Source organism: Tasmannia lanceolata, unplaced genomic scaffold (assembly GCF_043159265.1).
Source record: "Tasmannia lanceolata isolate RefF3 unplaced genomic scaffold, GAP_Taslan_0.1 ptg000037l, whole genome shotgun sequence".
In the NCBI taxonomy this organism is placed as follows: domain Eukaryota; kingdom Viridiplantae; phylum Streptophyta; class Magnoliopsida; order Canellales; family Winteraceae; genus Tasmannia; species Tasmannia lanceolata.
Genome location: NW_027518714.1, coordinates 58,675,245 through 58,692,964, shown reverse-complemented (window position 1 = coordinate 58,692,964; position 17,720 = coordinate 58,675,245). Strand labels below are relative to the sequence as shown.

At 38.4% G+C, this 17,720-nt stretch overlaps 1 protein-coding gene across 1 annotated transcript; it reads left to right on the top strand.

The window, feature by feature from the left end:
* Positions 1-6,786: 6,786 nt before the first annotated feature.
* LOC143862643 (mitochondrial import receptor subunit TOM20-like) lies at positions 6,787-17,338 on the top strand. The gene is made up of 6 exons (XM_077373715.1): positions 6,787-6,965; positions 7,682-7,760; positions 10,208-10,377; positions 10,525-10,572; positions 12,001-12,084; positions 16,777-17,338. The coding sequence occupies exons 1-6, from the start codon at positions 6,867-6,869 to the stop codon at positions 16,900-16,902; spliced, it is 606 nt and encodes a 201-aa protein (XP_077229830.1). The 5' UTR covers positions 6,787-6,866; the 3' UTR covers positions 16,903-17,338.
* The last annotated feature ends 382 nt before the right edge of the window (positions 17,339-17,720 follow it).

Genomic DNA, 17,720 nt, shown 5'->3' with positions numbered 1-17,720 from the left:
AATTGGGGTTTTATGCAAAAAGAAGGTTCAGTCTCCATGCCCAAGGTCTTCAATAGCTATGATCCAATTCATCAAAGAAGTAGATTGATTCTACTAGTGATCCTTATGAGAAGTTGCTGAGTTTTTCCTGTTTCTATGCATTAATCATAGGGCATCATGTAAGAAACTGTGTGCAAGAGTTGCTTGTGGATGCTAAATGTTTACATTTGAAGTGGTTACAACTTACAAGTAGGAGCCTTAACTTTGTTGTACTAGCTCGAAATATGTGTTTTTTGGGTGTAAAACAAATTTTGCATCCATTTTACATCGAAGCTCATTTTATGTCGAAACGTAAAAATGGACGCAAAATTTGTTTTATTTTCATGTTTACAACATAAAAACAAATTTTATGTCCATTTTATTTAGTAGCATTATCTTGGGGCAAAAGATGGGCATAGGTCTTGCCTGTAGAAAACATAGTGTGTATAGAACTAAAAGCAGCTGATTCAACAATTATCACTAAACATTACAAAAATGTACAGATCAGTCCCTAGCTTTCATATTTTAGTATGTTATCCTCCAAACCCATAAAAAAAATCCTTCCATAAACTTCCTATGGCACAATTTTGGGTTTATGGCTATGGATCATGAGCACCTCTCTTCATCAACCATTTAGTGGCGTAGCCGGAAGCGCAAAGAGCGAGTCGGGGGTTGATTGCCGTCGACCTCCGATCGAAATAAACCTTCGAATCCACGAAGGGTGCTCGTCGAATCCACGAAGAGCCGTTCTTTGATTCCACAAAGAACAAGATAAACCTACTTTCTAATGAAGAAAGAAGAAAGTATTCAAAACAAGTGTAAATTCGTGAAAACAAGCCTTTCACGTAGCTATAAATAAAGCTTCTAACTTCCTACCGTAAACAAAACTCTAAACTCCTACCACTAACTCCTTCTCTAACTAGGATAAATTTTGACCATTGATTTGATCTGATCCAAAAGCTATTACTGACTCCTATCTAAAATCATCTATCGTTAGCAACCATTCCTAGACTCATATTCCTAAATTACTAACGTGGAGGACTTATCTCCCTCTTGCGCTTATCCTTTGCAGCCAAGAGACATGTGCAACATGGAGATGTTGCCACGTCATTCCCCTCCACTTGATGAGAACTCGACCTCGAGTTCATTGGTGTTGTCTTCATAGCATCTCCAACCTCAAAGACTTTGGCACATTGATGCTTGGCTTTTTCGGCATCGTACTTACTATTAGCTTGAGCAAGCTTTTTTTGCTTCTTTTTGACGCCTTTGTATGTGTACTTCTTCTTCTTGGATTTGGCAAAGGAATTTTTTTAGTATCAAGAATGAATGCCCCTCCACTTGAAAAGCTTTGGGGTCATCCTCTACTTTTGATACGCACATCACGCGTTGTATCACCAAGGATTGCCCTGGAGCACAAGTAGTAGGAATAGGATCTTCTGTATTTTGTTCTTCTTCATGCTCTTGATCGTCCTCTTCATGTTCATCATCAATGATTAGATTTGTCGTACGCCGGCCACCTTGGGGACACTGATTGGAAATATCTAATTAAGGTTTTTGGTTTGTGCTCTAGTCAGTCACTATCTAAAGGAGGCAAAAAGAATGGGGTGGATGGCTTGAATGAGGGTGGAAATACCATGTTCATATATTTATATATAGTATGTGTGCGTTCAAGGAATATGCATACTTATACCTATTCCCATGTTCATGTAGGATTTCTATTATGGGGAAGCGTTAACCCTCATTAACAAGAACAGCTCTTCCCCGATTAACAAGAACAGCTCTTCCCCACCATACTTTGCAAACTTATACATTAATACAAGGTGCCTATCCCCCTTTGACCAGCACTTGGTAGAAAGGCACATGCTTTAGGGTTGGAAATAGATGCCACGATCAGATGATCCTACTATGCCAAGTCACTTTAAAATTTTTTATCAGCCCTACCTAGTTAATATCCATTTCATGTGCAAATGTACTTTACAAGTAGTAGTAGCTCTCATCCTGAAAGTTATTTTACCTTTATGTTGCTTTTCAGTTGATAAGTTTTATGTCTTTGTTTATGCAGCATCTGCACCCGATTCAATAAAGGCCGAATTGTGACAACGCATCCGAACTTTTCTTGTGTCAGCTGCACTTTGACCTCGTTGCATGGATAATCAGTAGCGACATGAATGTATCTTCTGCCACTCTAGGCCCTGCTTGTTTTGGATTTTGTGAACCAATTGTGATTCCAAAACTGATTATTGAACTTAAATTTACATTTAATTTTGAGTTTAATAATCCATTTTGGACCTATAATCGGTTCTCAAAATCCAAAACAAACAGGGCCTTTAGTAATTACATTCTCATGTCTCTGATGTCTCTCTTCCAGGAGGTGATGCTTCTCTCTACTGAATTGCTGAATATCGGAGGTTGAAGTCTACCAAATGTAGTCTTCTGTCATGTTGTTTAAAGTACACGAATGATCCTTCGTTAATTTTAATTCTACATTTGCTCGTATTGCCAGTGTCAACTGAATTATACTGAAACATCATTGTTATTCAATGCCCATTTTAGTTGGAGAAGTTAATTTTTACAGCAAATCAAAATGAAATTTCTAAAACTAAATATTCATACTTAACTTCAAAACCATTTGCATATGCAATTTTTTTAGAGGTATACAGAGAGCCCCTTGATCAATGAGTGGGGCATTTCTTAAATGGGGTTGATATTACCACATCTTTTTAGAAGAATTGTACCCGGATTCTTTTTTTCTTTTTGAATGGTAAAATTCATTTTAAAAAACCAAGGTGGTCAAAGAGTACAAAGGAGAGATACATATACAAATCAAACAACATCAAGGAGGCAGAAAATCATTAATTTCCACCGACTCTAAACCAGCCCCTCTTCTAGCTAGAGAATCCGCCACTTCATTAGCCGACCTTCTAACATGCTTGAAAGCCACCCGAGTCTCACCAATAATATCGAAAATCTCATTAAAAAAGTCCGCGAATCTCCATGGAAACTTATGAGAATCCGATAACCACCGGATAACATTAATGGGATCTCCTTCCACCGCTACATTATTAAGTTGATCCCCAACAAGAAGCTTAATTCCTTGATGAGCCGCACACACTTCCGCCTCATTCGAATCGGTAATCCCAATAGAACCGGCAAATGACCAAATAACCTCCCCTAAAACCCCTCCAATACCCGCCAGACCGGGATTACCTAAGCTAGATCCATCTAAGTTAACCTTCCTCGAGCCATACTCCGGTGGAACCCAGTCTTGCAGAATATTATTAGTGCTTTCAACACTAGAGCACACCATTAACCACGCATACCATAAGTCATAGGCGGATACAAAACTAAAAAGAGGCAATGACTTAGCCCTAGAAATTGTTAACGCCGTAGCTTTTGAAGCAACAAAGGCAGCACTTTTAGAAACTCCTCTAAATGTTCTAGCGTTCCTTTCTCTTCATAGCGACCATATAATGGCAAGAAAAGATATCCTCCAAAGAATTTTCCCTTTCGGTCCCCACGAAGCATATTGCCAACTCTCGAGAGCCTGGGAGATATCTCTCGGAAACACCCATCGCACACAAAACCTTTCCAACACCAAACCCCACACCTTTCTCGCAAAATTGCAATGAAGAAGCAAATGGCTAACAGACTCCCCCATCTTCATGACAAAGGGTACAAAAATTGATAATGATCATCTTCCTAGCCCTCAAAAAGTCAATTGTTTGAATTCTCCCCAAAATAGCCACCCACCCAAAAACGACAACCGATGGAGGTGCTGGGATAGACCACACTCTAGCAATAGGAGCATCAGGAGAAGGTAACAAATGATTATAAAAAGATTTAGATGAAAATTCACCTGAAGTGCTCCAAATCCATACCCTTACATCTACCCCATCCCTCTTAATATAACACCTCTCATGAACATCAAACAGTCTGGCAACCGATGAGAGTTCTCTATCAAAGAAGTTACACCTAAAAGCAGACGCCCATATAACTCTCCCCTTCATTCGCACAAAACAATCCTTGACCAAAACATCATTCACCGGCGCCACCAGAAATAGATCCGGAAAAGAGTCTTTCAATCGATCCTTACCACACCACAAATCCAACCAAAATCTAACCCGATCACCATTATGCACCCTGAATCTGATACCCTTGTGAAACTCCAAGGAAAAGCCCAAAATGTCCCTCCATAATGTACAACCTTTACACGCAAATCTATCTTTTGACTCCCATTGAGACACATCTGCTTCATACTTGCTATCAATTATTCTCACCCAAAGAGCACTCTCTTCTTCGACAAACCTCCACAACCACTTGCCCAACAAAGACTGATTCTCAATTCTGACTCTTCTAATACTCAAACCACCTGCCTTAACCGGTAAACAAACCTTTTTCCAGCCCACTAATGAAATTCCCTGCTTCTTCTGAGTAACCCCCCCCCCCCCCCCCCAAAAAAAAAAAAAAAAAAAAGAAAAAGAAAAGAAGAAATCTCCGCTGAATCTGTTCGGTTCTCTTTTCAATACTCACCAGGCATCTAAAGACCGACAACTGACAAACCGGGATGCTCGTCAACACCGCTTTAATTAATATAAGTCTACCACCCCGAGAGACAAGGTTCCTCTTCCAGGAATCTAATCTCCTCTCCACCCTCTCAACAATAGACACCCAACTAGCCTTGCTAGGTCTCCCGGAGCCCCATGGTAAACCCAAATAAAAAGAAGGGAGGTAATCCAACTTGCAGCCCATAATACCCGCCAAACAAAGAGAAAGCTCATAATCCAAGTTAACACCATACAACTTTGACTTGTGAAAGTTAACACGCTGACCCGAAATCAGCTCATACCACCTGATAATAGCTTTGAGATAAAGAACCGACTTGACCTCCGGCGAACAAAAAAGCAAGGTATCATCCGCAAATTGAAGATGAGTAACCTCCACTTCCTTATCCCCAACATAAAAACCTTGAATAAGCTTATTAGCACTCCCTTTCGCAATCAAACCATTGAGAGTTTCCGCAACCATAACAAAGAGAAAAGGGGACAGGGGTCCCCTTGCCTAAGCCCCTTGACGATTTAAAATATCCAAAAGAAGCACCATTGATAAGAATAGAGAACCATGGAGAAGATATACACTTCGCCATCCAACCCCTCCACTTCCCACCAAAGCCCATTCTACCCATAACATAATCAAGAAAATGCCACTCCACCCGGTCATATGCTTTTTCCATAGCCAGCTTACATACAACACCACTTCTTCCACACTTAACATAAAAGTCAATAGTCTCATTAGCAATAAGGGAACAATCAAGAATTTGACATTTGGAAACGAAAGCCGACTGAACATCCGAAATTATGAAGGGCATCACCAACTTCAATCTGTAAGCCAAAAGCTTATACATGCATCCAACAACACTTATAGGGCGAAACTCTCCAATAGATGACGCACCCTTTACTTTCGGAATGAGTGCGATAAAAGTCAAACATGTACCACAATCTAGCTCCAGCCCATCAAAGAATTCATGAAAGAATCTCATGACATCCCCCTTCACATACTTCCAACAAGATTGGAGAAAAGCCATACAAAACCCATCCGGGCAAGGAGCTTTATCTCCCTCCATAGAAGACAATCCCATTCTTATTGCTACCACCAAAGGCATCTCATTGCTAGCACCGAAGGCATCTCACTGAAACACACATTTTCAGTGAGGAACCAAGAGGGGCGTCAACACTTCGGCAGGCATGTCTTTGGTCACTATGTTATCACTTGATCCAATCAATTATCAGTTACTAGGCTCGTGACTCACCAGTAGGGTTCCCATTCCACTAAAATTACATGTACTCAGGGCTGGACCTATAGCTCAATGGTTGAGGCATTGTATCTCAACCTTGAGGTTGTGGGTTTGATCCCATCTTACCTATCAGAAAAAAAAGTTACATGATTTGTTCAGAATCACTCACCCAGTTCTAACATCTCATTTGGACTTGAACAGCAAATAATCGAGTTCCACTGTGGATTAAGCCCGGTGTGTTTTGAATTTTGAGAATTGATTGTGAGTCCAAAATTGATTTTGGGTAGTACCGCCCCTTATGACTACTTGGGACACCCGCCCAATCAGCCCCATCGAATCCTTCTGACATGAAGTACATCAGAAGTCATTGATACACTGTTGTTGGGTGTCCCAAGTAGTCAGAAGGGGCTGATATATCACTTCCCTTGATTTTTTGATGCCAAAAGCACCAAGACTAGTGAAAAAGAGTTAGGCTAAGACCTTTAAAGCTGTATCCCATACCAGGTTAGGTCCCACTTAGGACCGTAACAAATGTGTGGTACCTAACCAATGCACCAAACCCCGCAGGATTGATTGAATACATTAGGCTAGGCCCTCAAAGCCTGTCCCATATACCAGATTGTGTCACACCTAGTCCCTTATCTTGGTTGGCCCTGACTTAGTACCGTAATTGTTGGGACTCGGGTAGAACTCACCCTTAAAAGGCTAAGTGTTAAGGGAGGGTGCCCAAACCCTTATAAACCCATCCCATCCATGGGGGTGCAACATGGGAACTACGAGATATTCCCTCGAGGATTTTTCCGTCTTTGGAAGAATACTGGGGTTACCAAAATCTTCCCCGAGGGATATTTCCATCCTGGGAGGCTAAACAGGGACAGTCATGTTCCGTTTCCCATTCCAACCAAACAAAGGATAGTAGTGCAGGAACGAACATTTCCACTTTCCAACCCCAAGTAAGAGCCACGTGTCCAAACCGTGTTTCTTACTAAAAATAATCCCTTTCCTTCGATTGCTCCCAAAAACCCTAGAATTTGTCTGTGCTATTTTCAGGGCAGCCATGGAAATACCACAGAGCGACTTAGACCGTCTCTTCTTCTTCGAGCACGCTCGTAAGGCCGCCGAGGCCAGCTTCGCCAAAGACCCTCTCGATGCAGAAGTAAGTGTACAAACCCCTTTTCCCTCTCTAATCTTCCGTTTCTTGACTCTTAACATTCATTCCTCTGATTAGGGTTTAGGGTTTAGGTTTTATGTTTTAGGGTTTTGGGTTTCGGTCAGTTGCTTTCAGGATTGGTGTTTTTAAAGATCTTCTTCAACAGTTTTCATATCTTTGAAACCTGAAAACATGCGGTAAACCCTAGCATACAAAAAAACGAAATAATCTTTAGCAGCTTCCGTGTGTTTTTGAAACTTGTAAACATGAATAGAACCGTAACATACATATAAAAATAAAAATAAAATAAAAATTAAAGAAAGGTAAAAGGGCAAAAAACCCAACAAAGATTCAATGTTCACGTCCTATGCAAACGTTAATCTATCGATTTATATGTAGCTATTTATATTTGTACTACCATGTTTTTATAATTTCTCAGCTTGTCTTTTTCTTGTTTAATAGGCTTCTGAGAGCTTTTTGGGAACCGAAATAACATTTGACAGTTGTTTAAATAATAAAAGACAAGGGAAGTTTGTGCAAATATCAAAACATGGCTTTGCCAAAGAAAGCAAAAAGGAAAAAAACCCAACATAGATTCAATGACCACGTCCTATGCAAAGGCTATTCTATTTTATTCTATCTATCTATCTATCTATCTATCTATCTATGAGTTTTATCAGTTTTGAAAATTTTCTGAATTTTATTTTATTTATTTATTTCAGAACCTTACTAGGTGGGGAGGAGCGCTTCTTGAGTTGTCGCAGTTTCAGACCATGGCCGAGTCGATGAAGTTGATGATAGGTATTAGTCTTTCCGTCGGCTGAACAATTTGTGCTTTCAGTGTTTGGTAGTCTTGGGGGTGAAAAAATCAACTTATTATTTCTAAATTTTTTGCATTCTGTCACTGACACTAGTGAAAAATGGACTGCTTAGCAGTAGATTACATACTCAATAATTTATTGAAAATTCTTTCAATAATTTTTTTTCAAATATTTATTTATTTATTGAAAATGCCTAGTTTCTATGTCTCTCTATCTGGATGTTGATGTATAAATTGCCTCTATTTCATCAAATGGAATATATTTCTACTAACAAAAGAAAGAAGAAAACATCCTAGATTTCTAAGATCCAAAATGCATCCCTATTACAACTCTAACATATACTTCTATGATCGGAGAATGGACTTTCCAAATCCACGCGAGGTTAGAAAGTTTATCCACATTCTAATTTCCCTTTCCTAGGTATATTAGAATGCGATCTCCAGCATAGGAAATAAAATATATGGTCTATATCTGAAATTCTGGAGGGAAGTGCCTAGGGGGAAAAGCCTCATAGGCCATAGCCATCTAAAGATGTTCAGCAGATTGCACTAAATCCAAAGTGCCAGTCTCTAATTGTAAAAGATGCCTAATCACATCCCAATGTGTTACCATTTAAGTGTCATTCGAGTAGGCAGTAGGTATTACACAAGCGACAACCACCTTGCCCTGTCATTCAAGATACCCTGTATTAATCTCTACTAGGTTGCCTTCTTCATTTCTGCTTGGTTCTATATATTACCCAATATAAATCTCAATTGTAGTAACCATTCATTGGATCCTCAGACTTGACTACGTGCGGATACAAATTCCTTCCACGGGCTCTCTTCTAATATTGGAACCGGTTCATTTCTTTGATGTCTTTTACTTATGAAATCAGATAAGAGTTTGTTTTACTGTCTTTGTAACATCTGATTAACATTTTTTACATGATCATATCACTTGGTGTGTTTTGATGAAATGATGTTTGAGCCTTTGAGGTCATTCACGCCTTCCATTCATTGCATATCACAAAATTTACAAGTAATGTATCCTTTAAGATTTTCCTACACATTCATTACAGGTTTCCACGCCAAATCTTTCTTAGTAGACATGCTACTATGAGACAGTTCTTCTTACATTAGAATACTACACTAATGCTCTCCAAAGTGGCTCAAAAGAATGCGAAAAAAGATGGCATACGTGTGAAGTTTTGAACTGATTTAATAACTGGAAGTTAGAATCAGTTACTTTGTTAGTTTCCCATTATATCAGGAATTATGTGTGAAGTTATGAACTGGTTTAATGAAGCATAATTGAACCAAATATAAGAAGAAACCAAAGTACAAACAAGAGCAAAAAAAATAAAAATCATACCGTTAAAAAAAAAGCAAAAGAAATCCTGAATTATAGAAGTCCACCCCTTATTGAATTGCCTTCATAGGAATTTTCCAAAGTGAACATACATATTTTGATTACATTGAATGGTTGTGGTGTAAAGCCCAAATGCTCTCTAAATCTCAGACGACTTTTGATTAAATAGCTTTTAAGAATCATCTTATTTGAATTCTGGAAATGCAAGTTCCTTTCTTTCCCCGAAAGATTCACCTTAATTCACGCGTCTCCATCTAACATTCCAACCCATTTTCTGTCCATGTACAGAATCCTTTTGTGGAGGATAGAATCAATTTGATACTTCGGAAATTATGAAATGGTTATTAAACTTTAATGAGAGATCATATGTTTATTTGAGAGACAATGCATTGTCCTATGTTGTTGGTCTTGTTATCAAGAATATTAGAACCCAAAATTTTGCTCTTCTTGCAAAATGGTGGTGGAGACTTTTCAACAATGATAAATTATGAGTTAGGGTTGTATACTCCAAATACTAAAATCCTGGCATATGTCATAGGCTCGAGGAATTGGTGGATGATAAATCCCTTTTATGGAGAAACAGGAAGACTGTGTTCCAATATTTCTCCTCCCGCCTATCTATTTGTTTTGGCAATGGTGAGAATATTCTATTGGTGGAAGATCTCCAAGAAGTTCTACGAATCTAAAGATTTCAAAATTGAAGCCCCCAAATAAAAACACAACTCAACTCAACTCAACAAAACCTTTGTCCCAAACTACGTAATTAAACTTCACTTATGTGATATGCTCCACACTTTTATAACTAAAGTGATTTAAGTAGTGTAATAATGGTTCTCACCTTTATATCTTAAGTGACTTAACTTATAAAGTGGGCTGATGGTCCCCACCAGTTAAACAACAACTAATCATACATAACCCTAAGAACAAAATTAAAACTCAGACAAAACCACGGCCTAAATGTAAACATAAAAGAAACTCATTCAGTCCTCTGAGATGAAGGTCTGCCCCTACATCAATTTCTCTATATATTTTATCATTTTCATTTACTAATTTTTTTTTGTTTAAATACTTATGTAGATGCTATTTCAAAGCTGGAGGCGGCATTGGAAATTAGCCCAAGGAAGCACGATACTCTCTGGTGCTTAGGCAATGCTTACACTTCCCATGCATTTCTTACTCCTGATTTTGATGCAGCAAGAGTTTCTTTTAATAAGGCATCTGAATATTTCAAGCAAGCAGTAGATGAGGTATTTGCTTTGTCATACGCATCCTTAAAGCCTTCTGAAGTTATATACTGATGTATTACACCTTTTATCTATTTTTATTGGTCATGTAAACATTCACTATTGCATATTTATATGTAAAGGAACTTAAAGTAGTGTTTCTTCTCATAGGATCCTACCAACGAGCTTTACCTCAAGTCTTTAGAAGTATCAGCAAAGGTATCTCATGATCCTTCTTGTGGTTTATTGTGATGCTATATACTATATTTTGTAACATGTTATCATTAGCTACTATTGTTTTACATTTTATGTTTCTCATGTTAATAAAATTTATGGCAAATTTTCTAGTCAAGTGTGTCTAAGATAAGTCCAAGATGTTCCGGAGTTTCAACATATCCTGGAAACAAAAAGCATTTGTAATGAGAATTCATGATAAGTGAAACTTGTTTATGCATGTTGCATGAATCTTTTGTAACAGCCACATGGCAGATCAACAGGCTAACTGGGTTTATTGTAGATTGCTGTATCATTCCTCCCAGAACGTCCAAACTGGAGCCTTCTGGGATGGATAAAAATGGAGGTCTAATTTATGTTTCTCTATCCTCTCCCCCCTCTAGTGCCGCATTACAATTAACCAAAACCTTGTCAATAGAGCATTACTATAGGGAGCTCTCTACATGAGTTCATGTGGCTTAAATTAGGTTAAATGGGCCAAATCAAATAGATTTGGAAGCTGTTTGACTGCATCAACACTTAATAGTTTTTTTTTATATGACGCTATGCTGAACGCCATCCAGTCAAAAGTCAGCCCAGGTGCTTTAGAGGGCTGATTTCTCAAATCTCACTGCAATAAGCCGATAACCATTGAAAAAAAAAATCTCAAAGCCATACGATGTATTTCAGTATTTGTTACGAACCACCTGAGCTAGAAATGCCTGAAGATTCAACCAGTTCCCAAAGTTGAATGGTCTTTTCATTCAGGAAAAAATACAGCTTTCTTCTTGGATCTCTCTCTCTCTCTCTCTCTCTCTCTCAACCTGGAGGTCGGAGGTTCAATCCCAGCTTACCTACCAAAAAATAACTATTGGCCATCACTAGGTGCTTAATTTTGAGATTGTGAGGTGTCTTTAGGTGTAGCTCTTAGTGGCTCACAGATTTTCGGCAATTATAGTCCTCAAAAGTTGTTTAGATGCTATCTTGCTCCTGTCGTCAAAAGCTATTTGGGGCTCACAGATTATCTCAGTTATCTTTTGTATCCTAATCTGCTCTGTGTTGCTTTTAGGCATGTTTATAGTGCTTTGGTATTGGGTTGGTAGACTCATATGAATATTCTCAACTTCAGTTTATATATTATCATTTGCTTTACTTGCACCAAATATTGGTTTATTATATGCATTTGCTTCACGTTATCTTGCAGTATGACTCAATTCTTTGCATGCATGATATATGCTCTTATCCACATAGACATTTACCTGTGCACACGATGAACACACGCACACACACATTATACCCATATGTCCCCATTCGATGGAATTATAGACTTATGACCTCATTATTCTGTCACGGTTGCATATTTGATCCTTTGGGAACTTTTATTGCACCTCCAATATCTAAAATTGTAATTGACAAGTCCTTTCATCTATTTAGGCTCCTGAGTTGCATTTAGAGATTCAGAGGCAAGGTTTCAATCAACAAGTAGCAGCAGCAGGATCTTCTGCTTCAAATGTGAAGGTAAAAGTTCCAGTCCATGGCAGCAAAGCCAATAATTTGATCCTTAGAAGGTGGCTTGTATTTTTTTGCTGCATATTTGATCCTTTTGGAACCTTTTTTTTTTGAAAGATTGATCCTTTTGGAACTTTTATCTAACTAATAATCAGTTTTTATAATCAATGGAGGATATGTCTTGTTATTTTAGAGCACATTACTCTGATGCAACTATCCTGAGATGGTTCTCCGGACTGTTCTTCATTATCAATTACAATGAAGTGGTATGATTGTTGGATAATAGACTGTTGTTGGGATTTCTTAGTTTGGTAATTTTTTGAACCTATATTTATATTAATAAAAAAGGAGATACGCGAGGAACCAAAAATGGAAAAAAATGAGAAAGTTAGAGTGCATCCAACAAGATGCAAACTTGGCATCTCATCCATACTAACAACTCTGTACACGAGATTCCAAAATTAGCGAGCGTGACAGCTCTTGACTTCCTTTCACGGTAGATATGAGAAAAAGTACGCTCCACAAAATCATATCCCACATCTCTCTAAATAAGTACTCCTAAATCTCCATGGAGGGAAGACAACTACAATGATAGTGCTTGGAGGTCGACCAATTGTGTGGCTGATCTACTAGCTAGAGCCGGACTTGACAAGCTAGCTGGATTCAATTGATGGATTGGCTAATATTCCTGATTATAATATTCTCTAACAAAAGACAATAGGAAATAGTAAACTACCGTATTTAATTCAATCAACCAAAATAAGAAACAAATCGAATAGGAAACTGACTCTTAATAATAGTTTTTCCTAAGATAACTCTGAAGGAGTTTTAAATAAAAATTAAATATCAACTTGTGGTCCTAGGGTTATGAAAACCTATAGAAAGGGTCTTTTGTCACAAATGACTTTTTGACAACGGACAAACTAGTCAAAATTGACAAAACTGGCCTTCCATCTTTTGTGTCTTCATTTCAGGACTTTACTAAGGGTTAAGATTACGTGTTGACAAAGACTTGCTAACCTTAATTTCTTCATGCATGTGGTCCCCATCAAAATTCTCTTTTTTCCTGCTTATGTTCTTAGTTCCGCTGAAAAAATACCATAAGTTGGCAGTCGTGTTAGGCTTCATGAGAAGGAGGGTGGTCTTTATGCATATGTGAGGAGTTTATTTCTTGATTTTTTTTGTTTTTAATGTGATTCATTGGTAACCTGTCAGAGATCAAACTTCGCCAATCCAGGCTGCTAGGCATTCATATCCCTGTTGAGTCAATTGAAAGATTGGCAGTGCAGTGGATAAGTTTCCGTTTACCTAGTTAGGGTTTCTGGTGCGTGTGGATCGGTATGAGAAAAAGGATTGGGATTGGTATGCTAGGCATTCATATCACTTGCGCAATCGTCATATGCTTATAGTGAACCATTGTGCTCTATGTGTGAAGTTAGGTGTGACAGTAGACCATATGTTTCTTCACTGCAGAGAAATTTGGTGCAAGATCTTGAGAAGATTTGGCCTATTGTGGGTCTTTCTGGCAAGGTTGAGCAACCTATTGGACAGTTCGTTTTATTTCCCCTAACGATTGAAAGGAAAGAGTCTCTGGAAGATGGTATTGCTGGCAACACCGTTATGGATTCTTTGGTAGGAAAGGAACTTTGGGGTATTTGAGGGCTTTGTAAAGTCTTTGCAATTTATCTATACTATGGTGATTTCCCTAACCATTGCTTGGGTAAAGACCCTACCGAGTTTCAGGTTTGTATGAGCTTTTGACCTTTGGCATGTTTTTTTTTCTTTTTTGAATTGTTTTGTACCTCTGGCATGTATGGAGGGAAATGTGTACTAGTAGTAAGCAAGTGATGACTCCATCCCCTGCTTGGGTACCCTCCTGGTCCAGGTAAAATGAAATTGAATTTTGATGGATCTAGCCTTATTAATGGCCAACAGGAATAGGAGTACGGAGGGATGAACTGGGTGTAACTACATCAAACCTTTTCAAGTCCTATTGGGATCATGGACTCCAAAGAGGCGGCAGTGCAAGCGGTCCTCCAAGGCGTAAGGATCATAGAAGGTAACATGATGGACAGACTGGTAGTAGAGGGCCTTAATTTATTAGGTGGCTGAAGGGGAGTCACCCACATCCGTGGAGATTTGCGCACTCGTTTGGCGAGATTCATGAGCCAACAACAGGATCATTAATCACTTAACAAAGCATGTAAGGAGGTTCGCGAACGGCGATGCAGATAGGCTAGTCAGGGTCGGTGTGCATAGGGAGGGAGTAGAGTTGTATGACTTCCTCCTATCTTGAGGGCTCGTGATTTTATGTATCTCTTCTGTGTTGCTACTATTTTCTCTTGTATTGACCATCTCAGTCGCCCGGGGTCTCCCCTCCTTTCTTATAATAATATTCCTTACCATTCAAAAAAAAAAGGTAGGAAAATAGATCTTGCAAGAGGGCTCAAGAAAGAGCCAAAAGGAATAAAATGACCTTAACTAAAACAATTTTGAAAAATTGAAATATAATGCCATACGATAAAATCTCTATAAGATTATCCAAAATTAGATAAGGAATAATTAAGATTTATTTCTCTATGGGTGATAGATTAAAAAAACAATCATGGAGACCAAATATGATATTCATTTTTTCTCTATACTTATATTATATGTAAAATTCCAAGGAGGTTTAAATCGTTTTTCCAGCCAATTGATAACCACCTGAGTCGCCTTCGATACAAACTTCCTTATAGCCATGATCAATGATTCAATGAGTCTTATACAGCTTCACATTAGTGATTTGTTGAGTTGGATTATCACCATGGGTTCCCAAGACTGATCCACCACTAGGATTACTTCTAACCGCAGATGTATCCATGTTTTGACTGATTGCAGGACATCTGGAAGGTCGCAATAACTTTCCAGGGACTCCTTTCTTTAAAATGGTCCCGTTCCAAGAATCAAAACACGATTTTGTACCGATCTGATAAGGATGAAGTTTTATCAACTAAGTTCTCCATTGACACGACATGGCTGTCCTTTCAGTCGGCGAGGCCTTGCAGAGCCCCCCTGTGGCAGCTTGAGGGTATTTAGTACCAAGGATAGATGATAAACAAATGGCAGCAATACCCATTAAACAGTCCAGCATCCTCAGCCATCGTATTTTTCAGACACAACAATATTCCATGTTCATCCAATATGTTCGGAATGGGAGTAGGGCAAAAGATATGATTTGGAGGCGGGGGGGTGGAATATGGGGACTGTAAAAATGATCCAGCTCCTTCAACACTTTAGGGGTCTCCGTGAGGCTACCTCCATTGCATATTTCTCATAAAAAACGACATGAATAGGTCTGACACATCTCTGAAAAAAAACAAACTGTAAGGCATTTTTGCCACTGTTGAAGGGCCTCAAGACATCTCAACCGGCTTCAAAAAATTCCAGAAACAGCCTATTTACTCAGGTACCTAAGTGACGCATCTTCAAAAAAAAGGAAGGATAAATCAGCCTATTTACTCAGGTACCGAATCGACCTTTCTTAGGAAAACCTGACTGTACAATTTGCTAATATCAGCAGTTCGGCCAAGTGGCGTTAGCAATGATTAACTTACCTTTTTGCAGCGAGAAGTGCAGTCGTTGCTTCCAAGCCTTCCATTGCTCTTGTACCAAGTTGCAATTGATATGTGAAAATGGGAATAGGCTAAGTCCATGTTTCAATTTATGCTCTTTCTTGATAGTTGATGATTGATGCGTGATTATAATGATGTCAGACATGAGTAGCCTATTTGTTGCCTACTTACCAACAAAAAACCTCGGCAACATAAAACATCTTGCCCAAGTACAAGTACGTTGCTGTATCATGAGACACATAAAAAAATTCACCGATATTTAGTGACATCTCATGCTACAGAATTGGGGTACAAATTGGGACATTCTAATCTGAGATGTTAATTTTGGTCTTATTAAGACAGCCATTGCGACTTTTTATGAATGTGTTGTCTGTAGGTATTGAACATCTTTTCTCTTGTAACATAAACAACAAATTCCAACAATAGATTATTTCCAGAATAATGACATTCTGATGTTTGTTTAGACATTCTAATCTGAGATGCTAATTCTGGTCTTATTAAGACAGCTATTGCGACTTTTTATGAATGCATTGTTTGTAGGTATTGAACATCTTTTCTCTTGTAATATAACCAACAATAGGTTATTTCCAGAATAATGACATTCTGATGTTTGTTTAGACCGGAAGTTCAGATCTCTGCAGATTCACTGTTTGTCTGCAGATTCACTTTTTATGAATGCATTGTCTGTAGGTATTGAACATCTTTTCTCTTGTAATATAACCAGCAATAGATTATTTCCAGAATAATGACATTCGAATGTTTGTTTTGACCGGAAGTTTAGATCTCTGCAGATTCACTGTTTGTGAGGGAATGCTTTTATTTTTTGGATATTTAAGTTAGAAAAATGACACAACAATGCCCCGGGAGCCTCTTCATGCAGGCCCTGCATGTGGGCCCACATGTTTAAGCTCTTCACGTTAGCGTAGTTTCCTGAAAGGTTAATTGCGTTCATTTCTGTTGCTTGCATCTGCCAATACATGTCATCACATTTCTTTTCTGTGAAGCTTTATCCATTATTTCATGCCTTGGTTTGTAGTCAGTTCAGGCATCACTCTAATTATTATTCTTGATTGCTTTTTTTTTTTTTCAGGCTTCAAAGAAAAAGAAAAACAGTGATCTTAAATATGACGTATTAGGGTGGGTAATCCTCGCTGCCGGCATCATTGTGTGGGTTGGGATGGCAAAATCTCATGTTCCTCCACCCCCTCCCAGATAAGAACACCAAACCCCTGTTCTGATTACTGAGCTAAAGTTAGCAGGCGTTTGAGATATCCATTGCAGGATTCGATTTTGAGTCTGAAAGGATGCCCCATGGAATTTAACCCCTCTAAGCCTTATTTTGATGGTTCAATAATATCAATTAGGTGGTTGAAACCTGATTACTTAGGTTATCCATCTCTCCCTTACATCTAGTGAATTCTGCTCTCTTCCATGGCAGGAAGTCTTTGGTTCCTGTTCTTTATGTGAATTTGGTTTTCAATGCTCAATGTAAGTTCTTTTTTGTGTTTGTGCTGAGATGTGATTAGTGATTATGGAGATCAGAAGCCACTGATGATGTCTCCAGTTATGTTATGTCCAAGATGTGAATGACTTGAGCATGGCACTGGTTGTTACATTGGCTATTACAGAAATCACAAATGGCGTTTTTTTAATATTTCTTTCATTGATGTTTCAGGTTTTCCATGCACGGGCACAAAGTTCAGATTCTGAAATAAAGCATCCAAAAATTCTGGAATGATTTGGGGAAATAAAAAATTTGTGCGATATTAGGCTTCTGATGTTGGCACTACCATGCTTTAAGAATCGCACAAGCACAGTGTTGCGTTTTATTATTTAAATAGATGAGATAGGTTATTATGGTTCCCAAAATGATTTCAGTAAACCAATTAAAGAAGAAATGGCAAGCTGAATTTGTGCATTTCTTAAAGCATTGTAGTGCCGGTATCGGTGGCCTTATATTGATGGAAAGAAAAGAAATGTAGTAAACGAGAAGGGGAACGAGATGAGAGGGCAAATATAGAGACAGAGAAATGA